Here is a 21,872-nt window from a genome sequence, read left to right as displayed (position 1 = left end):
TAGTTGCCAACTATCGCTCATAGAAACTCATTCACTTTTTTGCAATTCTGTAACAAATGGAAATTAATAATTCATTTGTAATCACGAGAATAGAAACGGGAGCTAGTACCGAAATCATTGAAGAAAAATTATTTATAAGAAATCGTTCGTATTAAAACGCAATAAAGGCGAAAAGCGATCTTGACGAATACATAATGTTAGCATTCATGACGTAAAGAAGTGCACAAAACCTGTTGTTGCCATCTCAGTTTTAAATGACGCAAGCGAAAATTGGAAAGAAAGAAAAAGTATTTGATACGATGAGAAAGTATTTGCATGTGTTGGTAGAGCGTTTTTATTTGGCGCTCATAGGCATAATTATGAAGTTTCACATGCAAAACAAATTAATATTGTAACCTTAATCGGTAAGTGGCATTAAGGAAATACCCGAATCTAAGTAAAAATTATGATTTATATTTTTACCCTGGCCTCGCAAAAAAGCTTCAATTTATAAGCCTTATTAATTTTTTTTCACATAAATTCTTTTTTTATATGTAGATCAGTGTAACCTTAGTAGAAATTCTCAATATTAATAACCGACTGATCACTAAAAAATGACAATTGAAAATGTTTTAAAACGCATTATAATTAATTAGCTTGTTTTTGCGGATTTTTATATTCAAAATATTTTACAAATATTAAGTACATTTTAAATGACTTGAAAATGAAAATTCAATTGTTTCAAAAAATTGAGACCAGTTTACAAATACGATAATGCTACTTGAAGTCTTACAACTAAATGGCGAGTACATACATATTTGTAAATCTGCACATGACAAAATCAAAATAATGGTGTAAGTCTAAGCACGAGATTTTCTTGGAATCCAAATAAAAATTTGTATGTTCAATGTTTTAATGAAGTGTATAAATATTCAAAATGCTAATTTTTCATAGAGTTATTAAAGTAAATCTTGTGCTGAAATTGATAAAATAATTCAAATGGCTCGACCTTATACTTTTCGCATTCGTTTTGCTTACTATATAACTTCTTGAACCAACATAAAGAACTTGACGGAAATAGATGAGCAAGATCATGACTTCCTTTGCCGCAGGGGGGATTTCTTCTTATCTTTTTTTCTCAGTAATTATCTTATTTTATTATTCAAATTGCTATGAAAATTATGTTTCTTTCAAACTTGTTTATATTCAACTGGAGCAAACCTTACTTTTTAGTTGCAAAAAAGAAAAGTTTAAGGTAAATACTTCGTAGCGTCTTTTCCAATTTTCGATTAAAAAGTTTACTTGTTTGTGTGTGCATATACCTGGTAAGTGAACGCGCATAAGTTTATACGAACACGACATATAATACATTACTTTCACTCTTCACTTTTTTCATAACTTCATTTTTTGAAAACTTGTACGTGTATATTAATTTAAATTTGTTCGTAAAATAATAATAGAATTAGACTCACAAAAAAGTAAGCTTTAATTTTTTAGTCGACAAATAATGATACTCGGTAGTAAATGGGAGAAAATTCAATTTCACGAAGTAGATTGTAAATGGATTTTGTTGCTTATTTACACTTAGCCGGAAATCAGTTTTCTCCAATGACAAGACCTTGACCCGAATTTTCGGATTTCAATTTTGTTTCATCATATGGCCGTGCGATTGCTTGTTTTCTTGAATTCGCCGCAATTATTTGCAGTATTAAGTAAGATGCTCCGCTAGAAAAGTTTTGAATTTAAGAGTAGAGATAGGAGTGAAAGGGAAAGAGAAATATTTCAGGCGTTGCATTTGTTAATGTTAGTACTGTATATAAAGAAACACAGTTTGGCAATATGGTGATGGCCTCTGTTGTAAGATTAACTAGTGGATTACTATGGAGGTTTCATTGATGAGTCAAAAATTTAAGATCATTGCAGAAGATACCATATAAACTCTATTGTAAAAATCTTTATTTCACAAATGAATCTTATTTTTCGTTATAATGGTAAACCTTTTTTAGATAAAATTAGCAAGCTTTTTCAAATGATGATATGTTTTTATTGCTTACCAGTACTATATTGCATTCATCTTCACCTATTTATTATCAAAATATTGACCTTTCATTAATTTTAGCTTTAGCTAAGCATGAAGCTACGTTAGCTTATATTTTGTCAGTTACATTCTGGTAGGAGAAGAATTTTGCTTTATTTTGAAATACATTATAGTGTAAGCTTTTACAAAATTACTGTAATCTATAGTAAATCTTATTATTAAACTACCTTAAATTATTTGATAATTTTTTAATCAAATGACATAAAACCTGGTCATCCTTAACTATAAAATTATTGCAGTACCTTACTTCTATAATTTTCTCTATTTTGTTAAATACGTTGATTAGATAATTTTTTAAAACACTACTTTGAGCGAAATAATTTATCAAATAAATATAGGTTGCAGTGAACGAGAAACAGTACAAAGATTCCTGATGAATGATGGATGCTAACAGACAATTAGTTACTTTGAGAACATCACAATTAACGGAACGAAAAAAATTACCAAGGAAAGTAAAAAGTCAAAGCGAAAAATTCAAAGGCAAACTGAAAAATAATGTACGCACACATCAAAAGAAAGAAGAGAAAAGCACACTTATTGTTAAAAACAACAAAAAAGCAAAAGTTCATCTAAAAAATGATAAAAGCGAACTTCATGAACCAACGAGAAAAATCAATGAATTAATTAGCGACGAAGAAAAGAAAAAAATTGAATCTTACTATTATTTAGATCCAAAATATGTCGACGAAAAAAAAGTTTTGAAAAATATAACAGTCAATCAAAAGTCATTTCGTTGTAAGCTCTGCAAAACGACCTATCCTAGGCTTGACAAGTGTCAAGTAATTTGATTTTATTTATTCATTTTTGAACGATCGCGTGAAGATCCATATTACAAGTAACTATCGTCTACTTTAAGGTTCATGTTTGGAGGCACTTGAATATGTTGCCATACATTTGTCGGGCCTGCGATTTCAAGACGCTCACCGTCACCAGCATTCGTGGCCATGTAAGAAAATTTCATTTGAAATTGAAGCCTTTTAAGTGCAGCCAGTGTGATAAAAGATATTCTGTAGCGGTGTTATTGAAAGAACACATGATAAGCCATACAAACTCGCAACCTTATCACTGCGACCACTGCGATTTTGCTTGTCTGAACAAACGAGCGCTTGTTTCACATATGTCGAAGCACAAAACGGAAAAGGTACGCTTGGCTAAATTAAGTATCCCAAGTAACCATTTCGATCTAGTAGCATTACATTTTTTAAAAAAGTTAGTTCAAGTTTTATTTATCGATATATTGCATCAGGACATACTTTGCGACTTATGCGGAAAGGGATTTCATTCAACAAAAAAGATGCGAGTTCATAGAAATACCCACGAGGAATCGAATGCTATCAAGTGTCACATTTGTTTATCATACGTATCTTCCGAAGAAGCTTTGAGACGTCATCACATTAATGTCCACACCAGGGATTACGTTTGTAAAATTTGTAGAAAAAAATGCATCACTAGAAAAGCTCTCCATAATCATGTTTATGTGAGTTTAAATCCATGAATATTGCCATCCACGTCTATTATGAGTTCAGAAACTTATACTGAATACATTTGTTTTTTTTTTAACACAAAATAAATCTCGCAGCAAGTGCATGCAGATGGCAGGCACCATTGTCCGATGTGTCCGAAAGTTTATAAAAATGGATCGATGCTGCAGGATCATATTTTGAAACATCAGGGAATAAGGCAATACAAATGTAAAATTTGCAGCAAAGATTTTGCTCAGAGAACGCATCTAACTACTCACATGGCTGTTCACGATGCGAAAAGGTTCGGCTTTTCAAATCAATTGAGCTAATTATAACTCTCAAATCAAGATATTTAATTTTTCATATATTTTCATAGGCATAAATGTCCTGGTTGCCAAAAAGGATTCAATCGCCAAGACAATATGAAAGTTCACACTAGAAATTGCGTCAAGTTCCAAGCGAATCCTAATTTAGCAAAATTGATAATTTCTAGAAAAATTAAAGCATCTAAAAGCTGTAAATCGTCGATAGTCAATAGCTACGAACCTGTCAATATCACAATTAAAGTAGAGCCCATTATCGATGCTGACATAAATATTAAAATTGAACCATTCGATGAAGTGACCTAGCAGTAAGGCAGTCCCATTACACTTGAATTGTATACTTTCGTTTTTAACGTTTAATCTATCTACATGGAAGAGAAGTCATAACAAAAATTTCAAAAATGAACTCAAAAGTGTTAGAAAAATGATTCGTCACATATTCTCGTTGAAAAAGTGTTAATAATATTTTGTTTTACACTCTATTATAATTTCCGGCTCTTGCGTTAGAAGCCACATCGTATAAAGTTGCATGTCATAGGCATTATGAAAGTTGTACTGAATATACTTTTCTAGCGGAGTTAATTGCAATTAAAGCTAAATGCCAAATAAGGCTCAACTCTTCATATGGTTCAGGAAATATGTGCGTAGCCGTTACATCATGTAACGCGAAGGGAGTGTAAAAAAAACGTTTTCAATGATTTGAGTAAGCATTATAAGATTATCAAGAATTGTCTTCCTTTAGTAGGTAATGAAAAACTATCACCTGACAATTGTGCGCAGCCGTATAGTTGATTACTAAAAGTGTTTATAAAAAGATATAGCTTAGTCGCGCCGTTTGAATAAGCTCAATTATAACACAAGTCAGCATAATTACATTGATAATTTAAAATATTTTTTCACACTCATAGCGCACGGACACATATTGTACAATATTTTCATAAAATTCACTTTCACATATGTATAGGAACAAAGCTCGAGTGAGCACGAATTTCGAACAAATTACGTTTTCGTTTTATAGAGCTCTACAGTTGTATTATACTCCTTGCCCACGGCGGCAGCGACTGCAACTACACTTCCATTGTATGCGTATGTGGAAAAAATTAAAGAATACGAGCGCAAATTCTAGTTGCATATGTATATCAAGACTCGAGCGCAATCGCTATAAGTGGAATAAAAACAATCGTAGATACTCGGACGAGTAAAAATATCAACGAGTTGCTTTTCTCTCCTTTTTCTCCACGTCTTAGTCATCATAACTTTTTCACACTGCTGCAGGAGCAATGACATTATAATTGTGCTTGTTGCATGCGTGTGCATGTGTGTGTGTGCGCGCGCGCGCGAGTGCAAGTAGCGTATAAAAGTATGCACATCGTATGATCGTTATTAAGTAATATTAACTAGTGAAAAAGAAACACGAACGCACTAAGCGCGTTGCATTATCCATATGATCATTAGTCGCTCTTACATCGTAAGTATTTTTTATCACATTTGCAACGGTACCGAGCTACTATTTTCAGTCGATGCAGCTTCCGTATAAAAAGTGAGAGACAAGCGGAATCGCGATCGACAATCGGTCACTTTATCCGATGCAATCGAGTAAAAAATAATCTTTCTTTTTCGTAACTTTATTATATTTTATCTTTCTCATCGTTAAAAGTTGAGCAACGTAGATAATCATTTTTGACCTGCTTATGCGAGCGCGCGAATATCATCGAATTGCTTCGGTATATCTCGCGGATAACTATGAAAAGTGCCCACAACTATCGCTAAGCAGGACCAGGCTGCAGTAGAATAATATCGTCATCGTTTCATAAAATGGCCAATATCAGCGAATGAGCGTATGGCTTACATACGCCCTCACTTTCTTCCGACGCTCTTGTGCAATAAGAACTTATTAAACGCGTTATGTAGCGTCACGTAACTCTCTCTCTCTCTCTCTCTCTCTCTCTTTCGACTCGGCGGCTCGACTCGCCTCCTCTCCTCTCGCTTTTGCTCGCTCACTCTCGGGCCGATTAATCTAGAAGCAGAGCGAAACACGCGGTGAAAGTATAAGTACTCGAGAGAGAGAGAATTTCTGCTGCTAATGTTGCTGCTGCCACTGCTGCCACTGTTGCTGCTGCTTTCTTGCGTTGAAACACTTACATTTTCAACGCAGATGTTTTCTCATATAAACACACCGGGTTGAAGAATAATAATAAAAACGCGCCCATTCGGCTCGAATCTGCAGCGCAAAATCGTCGTTCGTACCGCAATAGCCGAATGGATTTCTTTTCTCATTTAAATCGAATGAAATAGAGGCGAGCAACAGCAGCAGCGCGGAATGTCTCGTTTTCACGACATCGTCTGTGCGAACCCCGAGCTCAAGAAAAATGGCGCAAGTTAGCGATTCTCACAGTCGCTTGTTTGCATATGATAATTTATTTAGGAATTTACGCCGAGAGCCTTGACACGGTTGGCAGGAAAATTGAAATAATTTTTCCGGTCAAATGAACGCGCGCGTGCACACGGGCACACGCGTGTGTCAGTTGGAGAAGGATGAAAAACTTGAATATAACGAAACGAGCTGCAGTGTAAAATAATGCGTTACACGCTGCACTCACACACACACACACACATACAGCACACGAGCGAGAAAATGAATGCGGCAGAATGGATTCAAACTGCGTGACGTTATGCGCTGCACTGCTAGATAACCACGAAGAGAGTGAGAGAAAGAGGGAGTGCGGAGGATCCGCATATTGTTAATATAAATGAAAAGACGCGTGCGAGTGTGCATACGAGGCCCATATGCGCTTGATGGATACTAGCGATAGATGCATTGAGCCCGCGCTAATGCTTTGACTGCGGCTGTATTATGAATCTTTAACTCGTACACATCGAAGCTTATGTAATGACTTTATAGACGTTTTTTATCCGACGTAATATAAGTTAATCGAGACGATTCATGTTTACTTTATGCTGTCCTTATCGATTCCTGCCTCGTAATTGTGTATTCATTTCTCTCGCGCCTTCCACTTGGAATTATGAATATATTTAATTTGAATTTGATTGAAAAAAAAGTAGAACAAAAAACGTAAAACTCATTTAGCTCGAACTTTACTTGGCATTGTTTTACTTTTTAGTGCATAATTCCAGCGAAATATTGATGACGATCTCGCAGTACTACTAAAATTAAAAAAGTCTATTACAACATCCGGCCCGATGCGAACAGGTTATCGTCCATTAGATTCTCGCGTCTGCGATCGTTCTACAAAGACAGAAATAAATGCTCGTAAATTTGTTTTATTTTTTTTTTTATTCGAAAAAAAACCTAATTTCTCGAAAAATCATCCCCCCGCGGTGCGCGCGAACGTGGCTATAAGTGAAAAAAGATATAAAATAAAAGAGACGTGAAAAGCCCGGCGCGCGTTGGGGAAAGAGCACACGTACAGCCTGTATAGTAGTGTAATAGTAGTAGTTGTAGTGGTAGTGCTGTAGTGGTGCTGCGTGACTTCGGGCTGCAACAGCTGATTTACGAGCGGAAGCGACTATACGGCTGAGAATTCATTGAAGCCCACAGAGCGCGCGCAACGCGAGCGAGCGAACATCGACGCGATATATAGGAGTACTACTGCTCGTTTCTATGTCGTCGTCGTAGTCGGGAGGGGAAGCGGCAACTTGGATACTTTGGTTTAGCGCGTCTATTAAGTTTTTTTTTTTTTTTACAGAAGAAGAAACATTTTTACAACTATTAACGCCCCTTCTTCGAAACACTGTGCTGGTGCCGCGGTGCGGCATCGTTGCGTCGTCATCGTCATCGATAGTCGCGCAGCGGATAGAAGAAAGTCCGGAGAGCTTCTTCGGAGAACACCTGAAAATCGTGTATATAATATACGTTTGAGAGAGAAAAAGATGTAAAAGTCTAGAGAGCGAAGCCGCTGCCACGAGATATTGTCAATATTGGCGTTATTGGTCGGCGGCAGGCCATTTGGCGCGCGCATCAACTCTTTGACGAAGCGAAGCGGACAGCGGCAACCGAGAGCAGCGCTATCGGAGTCTCTCCCTGTGCATAATATGTGCTGCGCGCATATTATTATATTGTATCGTTATCGTCGCGTAATATCGAGAGCATCGAAATCGAGTTTCCCATCAATTTAGGCGCGTCCGAGGCTCTACCTACCTACCTACCTACCCATGTACATATTGCGCGACATTTCTCTGACGCTGCTGCACGATACGAGAGCTTTGTGTACTCTACGCGAGTCCGCGCGCTACATTTACGTCGAAGCTATAGGTATACGTATCGATATAATGCAGCTGTAGCGCCATACATACCGGTAATGAGCTTTGCTCATTGATTTATCTTACGCGCCGCATCTCTTGTGTTTTCCCATACGCGCAAGCTCCCTTTCAATATCACACATTCGCACGTGTGTGTGAGCGTAGCACGAGCTGTGCAGTATGAATACGCGATAAAATCAGGAAATATCAACCGGTCTTTTCAATGGTATTACATTATTTCTTGCGCACCTTCGACGCTCGAGCGTATGTAATTTTATTATATATATTACAGTCCGTGAAAATTTGCGACATTTCAAACGAAATGAGAACTGTCGAAGGAGTGAAGGTAGCCGACATCGACAGATCAACGATTGCGTATAAACGATAAGGTTATAGGAGCAGACTCGCACTCATTGTAACCTCTTGACAGAAAATACCGCATAATACGAGTGAGCTGCTTTTGCGATCTGCGTTCAACGATTATTACGAGTGCAGGGGATACCGGTATGAATATGCATTTACGCGTCAAAATACATGTAAAATTTGGAAAGGAATCGAGAGCAAGAGTAGTAGTACATCCACTGTTTACTTGTCACTCGAATTTTCAGTCGAATATCGATCGTGGAATATATTTAAAGGTACATAATCAATATTGATCACGTGCTGTCCGCGGAGACTACACTAGTCAGCGAAAAGAAAACAAACGTTTGTTTGCTCGCCGCTGGTAATATTCGTATACAGCCGCGGAATATACATGTTACATTAACATATGTGTGTCTCTGTTTGCTAGTTTCTCCTGCCGTCATCCTCTTGTCTCTTTTTCCCTCCTTGTCTCTCTCTCTCTCTCTCTCTCTCTTTCTCTCTTTCGACACTTGTATATAATATACATCAAATAACGTACATATAGCGTGTTTGATCGAGTTTCTAACGTGCTCCGTTCTCTCGGGCATCTGTTGCACGTGTGCAGGTGGATTCCTACTCGGCTGTGCAAACGTAACGGAGGAAGCAACAGCAACGGCGACGCATAACAGAGAGAGACAGTCGACAGCAACAGCAGCAACAAGAGAGGAGCTCGCCTGAAACTGAAAATTGCATCTCTCGCTGTCAAAGGCACCGGGATCTTGCGCGTGCGGCCTCTCTCCGCCTCTTATATTCTCTTCACGACGACGTCACTTTATTCAATAACCACGGAGTTCGTTTCACCGGGCAGACATCACGCCGCGAACGAAAGACGGGATTTTAAGGTGAGTTCTCGTTGGTATTTTACTTTTTTGTTCCTCGCGCGACTATTGACATTTTCACCGCGCGTATACATCTGTCATAACATCGAGAAGCCCATAAGGCGAAGTTTGTCATTTTCGTCATAATTTTAAAAATATATGAGCTTGTGTAACGCATGACAATCGATGCGTGTTGGGAAATCTGTTCGTGCGTATTCGAGTCTCGCATCGTTTGTATCTGCAGTAACAAGTTTTCGACAGGCGCTAAAAAATTGACATTTTACGAAGCGTAATTTGAATATAATCGAAACTCGGTGAACGATTAGTGAGTAATGAAATCATTCAACAAGTGTGCGAAATACCACGAAAAAAACTATACGCGAGGTAGCGAATTTCAGTCTCGAAGAGAGCGTAACGCGCGCTTAAAAAATTCCAAAGACGAGCGAGACGATATGAAAAAAAAAAGAGTTTTGATCGAAGCGGGCACGCGGGCGCGGATGCGCTATAAGGTTGTGGCGCATGCACGCGGAAAAAGAATGAGAAAAGCACACACAGAGACTGCAGCAGTGAGAAAGAGAGAATATGTGGGTCTTGATTGCACACTCGTGGTTTCGATGCGCATTCGGTATGTGTATATATCCACACACGTATGCAGAAAAAAATGAGCTTGTGCTTTTATATATATACGTAGGAAGAAGGGTAAAACGAGTCAGAGAGAGAGAGAGAGAGAGAGAGAGAGAGAAGAGCCAGCAGCAACGGCGGCGGCGCGAAAGGATGGACATAATACGCGCGCGCGAGCGAGCGACGAGAGCGGATGTTTGCTCGACAGAACAAAACGTTTCTGCCATCATATATATATAGCCGGTGCTGCGCCGTCTGCACTCTTACATATATACATATACTCTCATCGTGCCTATATCGGATGCACCTCGCTCTTTCTCTTTCTCGAGCTGTGGCACTGCAGTGCACAACGCATAGCATGTGTGTGCACAAACGCGCGCGCGCGCGGAAGTGTGCGAACGCGACCGGCTTGCATATATATATGTAGATGTGTATGCAGCCGTGGCGCGCATCTTTTCCTCGCGCGCACATGCGATGGTCATTGCAGCAGCGCACCTATATGTACGTACGTATGCACATAGCAAAACGCGCTCAATTTCTATATACGCGATCGTTTGCTTTACTTTACGCACTTACTACTCTACTCTACTCTAGCTGAGTGTGCGGCATAATTGAGTATGTATACTCGGGTAGAAGTTACACACACGCGCGCGCGCGACGAACAGATATATAAGTAGGTAGGTAGGTAGGTAGGTAGGAAGAGAGGTTGCAATATTGGTAATTCTCAAGAGCTCGTGACTAATGCCGCGTACATAAGCCTGCACGTATGTACTAAGTACGCGTGCGTTAATCATCCGCGGCAAAACGGCGCGCTCGCGCGTCGTCGGTATATTATATTCCGCGAGAATTACGCGCGCGTTAATTCGTTGGAAGCACATACGTTTCGCTAAAGAGATGCGCAGCACAGCTCCTTTTCTTTTTGTCACACGCACGCGGGCGCTCTTTCATTGAACACACAAGGGACCATGTGCAGGCGTGCACGATATAAGTTTCGCGCCAAGAATGTGTACATGTGCGTGTGTTTGCAGTACATGGTAGAAGTAGCATAGCGAAGCCTCATCGCGCGGTAGGTCCGACGCGTCAGCTGGCACGAGCTGGGTGAATATAATATCGCCCTCATCTCTTGTATTTCTTTCTATGTGTATAGGACTCGCGTTCCCTCTTCGTCGTCTCGGGGGAACGTCGCGCGCGAGTTTCGCAGAAAATGTACTCCCGATCGATCGTGCTCCCTCGCACACACGCCGCATTAATCGAGCGAATAAATTTATACGCATGCGATACGATCGATCCTGTATACCTCCCCGCGATTCTAATGCCTTTTTTTTATTTATTTTTTACGATACTTCGACACGGAGGCCATCGAAAAAGTCAAGCTACGACTCGTGGCTTGGATTTCAAAAATCTTCGATTAATCCTCGATGCCGGGGCAATTGTTCTTGGCATAAGTCGTGGCGTCGTACGTCGATTAGGTGGCTGCAAGTTCAACCGGTTGCAGCATCGGTGCAATTGCTGCACTGCGGTGCATGCAGGAGAACCTCGCGACCCTCTAATATCGATGCTATCGTGTATACACGAGAAATATCTCGCGCTCGGGCGAATTCTTGGCAATCACTTTAATAATTCTCTCGCAGAGGCCGAATGCAGCACTACTGCCACTACTACTCGGCTAGAAATGACGTATCATTATAAAGGCGAAGGAGATATACGAAGGAAGGAAGGAACAGTGCGCTTGTGCTTGTGCTTGTGCACAGCTTATCGAAAATCTCAAGCACGACTGGAGCGCGCGCGCGCTCGCGAATCGACCCCGAGCGTTCCCATGGACTTTGCCGAGCGCCCGCGCGTGCAGCATCTCTTTCTCTCTCTCTCTCTCTCTCTTTCTTCCTGTTCTTCTCTCGTGCCTTGTATATACTGTGTTTCTCGGCTCGCCTCTTTGCACTCGAGCATGCACTTCTCTCTCTCTCGCTCGTCGTTCTCGTCGTCTTCGTCCTTTTGTGTTTACTCGTTCTCTCTCTCTCTCACCGATTGCTTATATAGCCTCCTCGCGATATATACTGGCACTTCAGCGCATAGTCGTAGGTGTATACTATATACTCTCCGAAGCAGCCGCGAGAGACCCCGACGAGTCGAAGCCCCGTGCACGCGATCTAGGACTCTCTTTCCTTTTTGCATTCCCCATGAGAGAGAGAGAGAGAGAGAGAGAGAGAGAGAGAGAGAGAGAGAGCAGCAGCGTCCGAGCGATCGAGCTGGCCATGCGCCTCTCTTTCAGCTCCTCGAGTGCAATAAAGCTAGCTCGAGCTAAGGTAAATTGCGAGACAGAGAGAGCTGTATATGTATACTGCAATGCATCGCGGCGGACAAAGGATCTCTACCTCGCGCGGTGTTGCGCAGTCAGGGCTCGGGTAATATAGTCTCAGTCCAGCCGCTTATTTCCAAACCGGAATTCGAGGATTGAATTATCCGACTCGTTTTTCACGCGTCTTTCCTTCTCAAATCCCGCATTCTCCTATTATTAATAGCGAGAAAAATTTTCACGTCAAAATATAGAAAATGCAGTTGATCGCTAAATAAAAAACAAAGCTTGTCAAATGCATCTTTCGCGATCGCAATGAAATGCCCGTCAATTTTCGACTTCCTCCGAGCGCTGGATTTCTTCCCATTTAATATTCTTCCTAGCCTGTCTGTCTAACTGTCTCTCTGCAGTTTCGCGCCCTTATCTCTCTCAACTTTTCCAACTTATATTTCATGGACAAAGCTAGACTGTATATAAGAGCGAAACAAGAAACAAAAAGAAAGAACGAAAGAAAGAGGTACAGGACAAGTTCAATAACGTTTGCGCCAAACTTTTTCTCTTCTCTCTTCCTTTTTTCTCCTCGCCCGTTTCGCAATCGACCGAGAGCTACTGCGAGACAATCGACTCGAAGTAGTTTTCTCTCTCCTTCTCTCTCAGTCTTTTTCGTATATATACAGCTACTTAAACTACCACCGCACGGAACGGCGTTGTTCTGTAGATAAAGAAAAAAACAGAAAAAACGCCGAGACAATGAGAGGACGTGAAAAACGAGAAAATGGCCAAGCTCGCAATCGATTGATTCCCCGTTTTATCCTTTATCTTTTTCATTGCATTTGGTACGTGAGAGTCGTTTGCGTTCGTCGCGCTCGAGCGGAGCACATTGGGTACAAATTCGTAGATCGTGCTCGCCATAGCAGCAAAGCAATATGAGCCGTGCAGAAGATGAGAATCCAAAACTAATTGAACTCACGGCGTCTCTGTGCCGTCTAGAAAAGTTAAAGTTGACATTTAATGAACAAACTTCTTTCGTACGAAATGAAAGGGCATCTCTGCTGGGACACGTTCTTTTTGACGCCCGCCGAGTGCCGCAATTATTATACCTGATCGAACTGAAAATCCCCGAGAAAATATTTAAGCCGGCTTCGAGTCTGCTGGTTGCATTTAATGGACTAAACTCCTCATCCTTTACAATTTCTGCTTTATATATCAAGCGCGATAAAATATCTCGCGGTGGAAGTCGCAGGCATATGCGCTGGGTCGTATATATTTTCATACGTATATTCGAGCATCGAGCGAATAACGTTATCACGAGGCAGGAAAACGAGTGTGCCCGAGCCCAACAGTAGCCGCACAACGATTAAAAGCAACGGCATCGATAAGATTGAGCTTTGTGTGCCATTAATGCAGCAATATCCAGTTATATGTAGGCAGTGATGCACTACCGTATACGATCGATATTAGCATTATCGTCTTCTGTCGGTGTAAATAATTTTTTAATAATTTTCGATGATTCCGGAAATTTGCGTCAGTTTCGCCCAAACGTATCAATATCAATAATATCTACTCAAACATCCAATTATCCAATATTCCGTCCTCGGTTGCTGAATTTTATTTTTTCTCGTTTCTGTCACGATAAACGTTTAATGAAAAATGCGTCGCTGCCGCTGCCTAGTCAGAGAAGCGTTCGCACCTCTATCTATCTTTCATGTTGCTCGCGTGCGTACATAAATGTGCTGAGAGCTTCGAGTCTCTCTCTCTCTCTCGCAGAGAGAAACCTGTTTTGCCCCCGAGGAGAATTAAAAAAGATAAAGCAAGTATAGAAGAACACAGAGAAGACGCCCACGCGCGTTCTCTGCTGTATATCGCAGAAGATGAGCGCGGGCGCAAAACTCACGGTCGTTGCGCGCACAGAACACACAGCCACATAGTTACAGCACGTAAGAAACACACGTCGGATCTTTCCCCTCGTTTTTTTTTAAACGATATTTCTTTTCTTTATATTAAGAACTGCTTGTAATATCTATAATATGTGTTTACGCAGAGAATTAAAATATACCGAGATTATTGTCTCGTTACAAGCACAGTTGGTCTTCCACAGCGTTTCGCAATGATTACTTCATTTTCGGAGCAATCACACCCAGGTGAACACGTTTTTGACATCGCAAAATCTAATCATAACAAATTAGTGTCAAGTTTAACTTCATTACATCATTTCAAGAAATATGTTTAAATTTCGTACAGAATACCCAGAAGTAAACTTATTTGAATACCTTGTAATGTGTTTGTCATAAATTTGGTGCACTAGTTCACAACTTTCGGGCAATTTTGGCTTCTTTAAGCTCCTGCATCTTTCAGATGCAATTTTTACAGCGTTGGATGCATGATATTATAAAGTTAGTCTCTTACTTAAAAGTGCTTTTTATTAAGCTTCCACGTTCTATTTTAATAAATTATCTCATAATCAACAATCTTTACGCTGCTCAATGAAGCTTACTCGAATATAGTAAATTTTTTTCAAAGAATTTTCGTTGATTGACTTACTCACTCTCTCATTTTCTTCTCCCTGATCACTCTGCTTTTATGACTTTATTATCAAATGATTTTCTTCCGGTTATAAAGTATGAATCATAAAACAAAGCTCTATAATAGTGAATATTCAAAACTTTTTTGAGTTATTTCAACTGCATATAAATAATAAACTTACTGAATGTTTAAGTAACTTTTGAAGATACCCTGTAAATATTCATTCGCATTTATCTCCTTGGTTACCCGTTAATATTTAAAAACTTGAAAAGAAGCAGTTTATGTGTAATTACGAGTAATTTTTCAAAACGTGTCTATCAATGATACTCATCGATCTTTCTATGCGAAAATAGTATCACTTAGTTTACTGAAAAAGTTCTATTGAGATTTCCAACGTCAAGAGAATATATTCTGAAAAAAAAATTATTGTAGCATCCTTATTGTTAGTATTATAGTCTTTTATTTTTTAACAACTTAAAGCTCACCTATTAAATAATATTCCAAAATAAAATAATGAAACTTTAAGATTAGTCCCCACTGGAAAATAATCGAAAAAAGAGGGAGATTGAGTGTGCCAGAGGAAGCCACTCGAGTGAAGTGCAGGAAGTGAGCTTCGGTTAATTCTCTTCCTCTGTGTCACGCGAAATCGATAACGTCTTCCACATGTAAACTCATGCCACATATGAGACAATATTTTTTTGCTTATCGGTGTCTCACAGGGTCAACTTGGCTTTTCACTATGTTTTTTTTAAACTTCAAAGCGATGTCTCTAACCCATTTTCTACGATGCAAAAAGCTCCGATGCAAAAAGCCCCGATAGTATTCGTTCTTGCAACTCCTACACGAGAAAATGAATATCCTTCCTCTTTTCTGAGACTTAATTACTTTAGTCGGATACATCCGCAGTACATCTTTTTAAAGGCTTCTTTTCTTTTTTTTTTGGCTTCTTTATTTTCGCTCGTTGCTAAAAGGACTTTGTGGAAATGAAAATTTTTAAATCTATTTCTGAGATTCCTGCTTAATTTGATAAAAAAAAAAAAGAAAACAAAACATACGACGTTCAAAGTGGAACTAAGTAAAAGACATGTTATATCTAGCTGCTTTTGTTTTTTGCGTTCGTACGTATCTTTCAATTACCAAACAGTTTCTTTTTTTTTGCGCGGAACTTTATCGCATGGAAATATACTCGTTGTGAAGCATTATAATACGAACACCAGAATTTGAGGTACAAAAACAAACTAGGCTTGAATAGCTCAAGTTTGTGAACTATTATAAACTGAACAAATGTTTACCGGTAGCCGATATAATCATCTGTATTCATAAACTTGTTAATTAATTTAACTAAGAAAATCTTCATTCAATATCTCAATTATCACCCGCTGATAAAATCCTGAAGAGCAGCGGAATGCATAATTTTACTTTAACCCCGAAAATTGAGACTCTTCATTATTAAGGCTCGATGAATTCAGCGATCACCCTCGTACGCGAGGACAAAGGCTAATCGTGTGCTTAGTCAAATATTTACCAAAGTTCTCTGGTAAAATAGCCTCTCCACTGATCTTTCGTGTTATAGCGGCCGTATTACCCATTCGTACGTTGATTATCATGCACACGCGTGTGACCTAATTCTGTTTTGGACGAGTTGAAAATCAAATTATTGTGTGTATGTGTGTGCGTGTGTTTTTTTATAATTAATCCAGAGTTAACTCAAAACTTACTCGTAACAATCATAACTTCATAAAGCATGCAGCAACACCAATTATTTGCGGTATACAAAATTAACTTCACTTGATTTTAGTTCGTATCAATGAAATAATGAAGTATTGTTTGAATTTTATTTCACTTATTATAATAATGAATAAGAGGGATGATGATCGATTTTTCATGGAATTTTAATCAAACTTGATGAAAAATTATTATTCAAATTAAAAGATATTTTTATGGAAATAATGTGACTTTTATTTAGTTGACGAGCTTTAATTTAACATGTAACGACGTGGACGGATTTGGAGTGACTTCTAGTATCATTGGTTGAATAAAACTGATTATAATTTTACTTGAACAACAAATAAAAAATGAAAAAAATGTAAATTTCCATGTTATTTTCCTCTTTTGCTTTTATATCCCCTTCGATGCACGTGATTCGCCTTCGAATTGCGAAAATTCACAAATAATCCAGCAACCTGTTTCGCTAAATACTCAAACGAAATAATTAAGCGCCTGTACAATTTATATCGAAGCTCTTCGTGACAATGGTATATCATTGTTTTTCCGTATACTGGTGATAAGTCAGTTAGAAGTAGCGTACGTCGAAGGCCTTTTTATCAGGAATTCTTGACGTTTCAAGTACACAGTAGACTTTCACTCGATTGGCAGTTCGCAAGCTCAGCAGCGGCAAATTTCTTGAAACTATATATGCCAGTCGAGTGCTCTATTCGTGCACACTACACATACGCACTTGCTGCTATGACGAATAAGCCTTGATTATGCTGTACATTCAATCGCGTGTTTTCCTGCCTACGCCCGTTCGTCCCCGTTCGGTGTATATAGTATAGTAAGGGCTTAATTTTTCTCGTGTATATTTCCTCGCCGCCACCCCCGACGACGACGACGACGGTAGAAAGTGAAGGAGAGAGGGGAAGTAGTGTGTGCACGTAGAAATCCACGTAGTTGGTGCGCTCGATCAATATTGCGCACACATAGAGACGCAGAGGAGTGGGGATGCTGTGAATATCCCCCTCTTCGTTCTCTCTCTCTCTCTCTTAAAACAACCCTCTTCCTTGCAACTCTTGGCTACCTCCTACTCGGTGACTACCGTCCAACCAACGATCGATGTTGGCAGCATCTCTCTCTTTTTCTCTCTCTGCCGGGGCCCCCCTCGTGTATATGTGTATATGTGGGTGTGTAGGTGTAGGCAGCTATCTGTTATCGTGTTGGTGACCTTCCACGCCTGAAGTTCGACCAAGTACACTGACCTCTCACACCCTAAGCAGAAAAAATTGTTGCTCTTCCTTGATAAGACAAAGAAAGCGACGCTAGAGTGCTCTTAATGGACGATTTCGACCCTAAAGCTTTTTCTCGACGTTTTTCTTTTGATCAATAAAACCATAATAGCGTTTCCACGATCAAAGGGACATTCACTCTAATTAAAAATACTATTAGTTATCTTTTTTTTACTCGCATCCCTTGTGTAATGCAGACACAATAAAGACAATGCGACTAGACTAATTTATAAAAAGAAGCAGCGTGTAACAATAGAATCATTCAATGATATAATTTTAATGAAAACGAAAAGTATACGTTTAAAGTTCACTCGTCTGTCAATCCTGAGATACGCATCGGTAGAGAAAACCTTGATTTATTGTTAAAATTGTTCATTTACCATTCACAAGCAAAGTACAACGAAGCAGACGAAGAAAAATTACAAACAAAGTTACTCGATATTATAGGAAAAATTTCACTGCAACAACGCATACAATCAAATCCTTTGTTCTCAAATCCCAACTTTCGTGTACCTTGGAGTTTTCGAGAAGCATCGAGTAAATCATCAACCGAGCAAAGAGATTTTATTTTGCGAATCGCGTTCAAGTAAAGTTACAATTCATAGGGCAAATAAGTGTTGAGTCTACATAGATATATCACTACGACGGGGTGCTGCACACGGAGCTCTCGCTACACGCGGCAGTGCGAGACGTGTCCGTCGCTCGCTGCTGCTGTTGCCGCCACCACCGCCGCCGACGACGACGACGACGAACCGGGGGCAGGGTCCCCGCAGACTCGCGGATCGATCGAGCGTCTAGCTACTACTACTACTGTACCGGCTATATCTGTATACACGACGCCGCTATGGGCTTTTGCAGCGCAGCATCGTATCTTTCGTCGTTGCGAGACTATATACGAGGAGCAGCAGCAGCAGCAGCACCCGACAAGCGGCGGAGTTAACGCGAGAGGGAGAGAGAGAGAGAGAGCGAGGGCTGCGAAACGCATTTTTACCCGCGCGCTCATGTGAGATAAGCGCGCTGCCGCCGCCGCCTCTTCCTGCGAAGCTCTACGTGCAAGTGCTCTTAGAGAGAACGAGCTTGCAAGAAATGGAAGATCTGCTTATTTCATTGAAAGTAACAAGCAATAATGTCTTGTTCATAAAGTAATCGAGAAGAGCTTGAAATCATTTCAAATTCTAAAATAGCCAGCCTTTTAATTTTGGCCACGTTCAAGCAATAATAAACTTAGAATTTAGGGGAGAAATACTGTAATTACTGTAATTACTGTAATTTAGGGAAAAATACTGTAGAATGTGGAACAACTAATTGATGAAAATAAATAAAAGACTGGAACAAATGCAAGAATGAGATTTAAGACTCGTCGGTCTCTCATTCGTTATTTATCACTCGAATCAGCGCAATTGACTTATCTCCTCTCGGGCCCTCTCGAAGCTTTTGCTCGGGTAAAAGATCGCACGGATTAAGCTCGAGCGATCGCCTTATCGCTGACAGTTTTTCCAAGAGCTCGTGGCGCGCGAAAATCGCGCCGGCTCTGTACCTCGAGAGAGACGAACCGCGATGGAGATTTTGACCCTGAAGTTCTCTCTGCTGCGCGTGTCAGTGTCCCTCCGTATGGCTGCAGTCAAGGTCTGTCTGCGCCCTTCCGCGTTTTCTTATACGCGTCGAGCGAGTTTTCTCCTCACTTTTCCTGCCAAAAATCATCCCTCGGCGTCGAGTTACATCGTATATAATAAATGTGTGCTGCAGGCCGCCGAGGTCTTTGGCAAATTTTTCGAATTTTGCACTCGCGCCCAAGTTAAGTTTTCTTCTCTCTTTGGGCAAAGTTGTTGGTATATATAAAGCGCTCTGTGTGCATGTAGCGCAACAGCAGCAGTAGCAGCAGGCAGGCAGGCAGGCAGGAATAGGGTGTAGAAGAGAGCAATATACGCGCACGGCTCGACTCGAGGGGGGCTTAACGCGCGGCGCGGATAGGGGTGGCTTGGGCTGCTGCTGCTGCCAGGCTCGGTTGTGCTATACGGGGTGGTAGTAGGGATCGCGCCGCCGGTCGATGCCAGTATATATACAGAGCGGAGCACACACAGCCCGGTATCAACGCCAGTATAAACCAAGCCAGTCTGGCCAGTCCAGCAGCAAAGTGGGATATATATACATGGTGAAACGTACCAAAGCGAGTTGGGTAGCTGTAGTAGTAGTGGTGTAGCAGCACACAGGCAGGAGCAGCCGCAGGAGCAGCAGCAACGCGGGTATATATAAAGCTATATAGGCGCGCTTCGCTCCGCTGCCATAGCGACGGCCGACGACTGTGACGAGACGCCCGTCGTTCGTTCGCATACGAACGTTCGTCTACGTTCGTTGTTGTACGCCTAAAGTACATGAATGTAGCTTATACCTGCTGCTGCTGCTGCTGCTGCTGCTGGTTTCTTATATGTAAACGCTCATCATGTACATGCGTGTATATCCTAGAGAGATAATGGAGCTGCACAAAAGGGAGATGAGAGCAGAATTTAATCATTATTACAGCGGGGGAGACGCCCCGCCGATTTTTGGCGGATGTACGTATAAGTCGAAAGCTCGCGAGAAGAGCAGCAACTTCTCTTTATGCATGTAAGAAAAGACGGCGTTGCTTCTGCTGAACTTTACGTATTATATACTTGTATAGCGTATACAAAACTCGGAGCACAAGGTACACATACAACACATAGTTATAGGCCGGCGGTGGCGCGCGCGCGCTTATGTAGGTGTGGGCGCGCGAAGCGAGCGCGGCCATGGGGGCTTTCAAGGTCTGGCTACTTGTTGGCTCTCCGCTGCGCGCTCCAACAGCCGAAGTAGGCAGCAACGGCTGTGTGTGCTGTGCTCTACCTCGCTCGCGCTGCTGCTGGCTCATGGCCTGGCTTGACTGCGCGCGCGACGACGACGACGACGACAACGAACAGCCACTGTATACCTACGTGTGTATGTGTATACCTCCGTATAAATATATACATATGTATATTTATACACATATATAGCGGTGCCGGCGTTGTCGGCGCAGGCGCATCTGCGAGCGCGGCCGTTTCCATCTATACATCTGCTTTTGCTGCTTCTGTTGACTGCAGCGATGACTGCACACCGTATTATACCGCGGAATGCACAAAATTGCACGGGCTGCTCTTCGTCCGGTGGCAAAACTGGTATACATGTTGTAATGAGCGCGGGGAAAAACCGACACTGCAAGTGTAGCCACTACGTATTATACAGGCAGTGAAAGCGTATAAACGGCAGGTTCAAAAGTCTTGATCGATTACTCATCCCCTTTCCGTTATTCTTCAAAAATGAAAATGAATAAATCAAATCAAGTCAACGATTTAGTCGCTTTCTTTAATGAGTAGGAAACCAACTGTCAAACTGACACTGCATCTTATGGCAAATCGTCGATTCAAATCTTTCTTGTTCGTAAAAAAATAGCAACAACAATGACTGTGATTGTTTTCTTTCTTCATAAAAAAACATTTTAAATTCCGCGATCTCGGAAACCATTGTTATTGTTTATACGCGCGGGTGCAGGGAGCAGCGCCCTCTCGTCGAGCGCTGTGCAGTTTTCTTTGTCTATCGTCGCATATTATATACTGCACGAATACAGAGAGCAGCTTGTGCGAGCCTTTTTTAGTTCATCCCCCGAGTTTCGATGATGCGCTCCGAAATGAATTCACTTCAGGAGAGAATATTTTCGCTTATAAATCGAATAATCGTTTTGCCTCTTATCACTAGGGATTATTATCAACGATTGTCATTCCTATTGTAACCGGAGCGTACACATATTACATTTAATACTTGACAAATCAGTTTTGACATCGAAATACGATGCATCGGATAGTTGGGTGGAATTGCGTCGATTCGATATGACATCAGGCGGATTGGCATTCTATCGAGGCTCTATGAGTCTCTCTATAACATGCGTTCATCGTATGTATTGTCTTGCAAATTAAAAAAGCAAATAATAATTATATTTTAGCGTAGGACGTTCTATCGAGAACTTTTGCGCCTCTCGTGTAAATGCCGTATTACGAGCGTGACAGTAAGTACATGCGGACTCATATATATTTGCGTGCGTATG

The 21,872-nt window shown here is 40.7% G+C and overlaps 2 protein-coding genes across 4 annotated transcripts in view; both read left to right on the top strand.

Moving 5' to 3' along the window:
- The window catches only part of LOC106656285 (brain tumor protein), a 45,307-nt gene that overhangs the window by 12,015 nt on the left and 11,420 nt on the right, over positions 1-21,872 (top strand). For all 3 annotated transcript variants that reach the window (XM_023461684.1, XM_014377154.2, XM_023461683.1), the window contains exon 2: positions 9,091-9,367. The gene's annotated coding sequence lies outside the window, so the exon portion shown is untranslated. The remainder of the gene's footprint in view (positions 1-9,090; positions 9,368-21,872) is intronic.
- On the top strand, positions 2,458-4,687 carry LOC106656002 (zinc finger protein 710). The gene is made up of 6 exons (XM_023461601.1): positions 2,458-2,557; positions 2,642-2,856; positions 2,934-3,218; positions 3,324-3,554; positions 3,657-3,841; positions 3,917-4,687. Exons 1-6 carry the CDS (start codon positions 2,458-2,460, stop codon positions 4,167-4,169), a joined length of 1,269 nt encoding a protein of 422 aa, XP_023317369.1. The 3' UTR covers positions 4,170-4,687.

This window comes from Trichogramma pretiosum, unplaced genomic scaffold (genome assembly GCF_000599845.2).
Source record: "Trichogramma pretiosum strain Unisexual culture from Peru unplaced genomic scaffold, Tpre_2.0 scaffold4, whole genome shotgun sequence".
Classification (NCBI taxonomy): domain Eukaryota; kingdom Metazoa; phylum Arthropoda; class Insecta; order Hymenoptera; family Trichogrammatidae; genus Trichogramma; species Trichogramma pretiosum.
Note: the sequence above shows the minus strand (reverse complement) of the source record. Positions and strands in the feature narration are given on the sequence as shown.

Excerpts from the sequence above, each read along its gene's own strand:
- LOC106656002 (XM_023461601.1), top strand. The coding sequence starts at position 2,458 with ATGGATGCTAACAGACAATTAGTTACTTTGAGAACATCACAATTAACG. Across the intron at positions 2,558-2,641 it reads TCAAAGCGAAAAATTCAAAG|TTCATCTAAAAAATGATAAA; the intron begins GCAAACTGAAAA and ends AAAAAGCAAAAG. Across the intron at positions 3,842-3,916 it reads GCTGTTCACGATGCGAAAAG|GCATAAATGTCCTGGTTGCC; the intron begins GTTCGGCTTTTC and ends ATATTTTCATAG.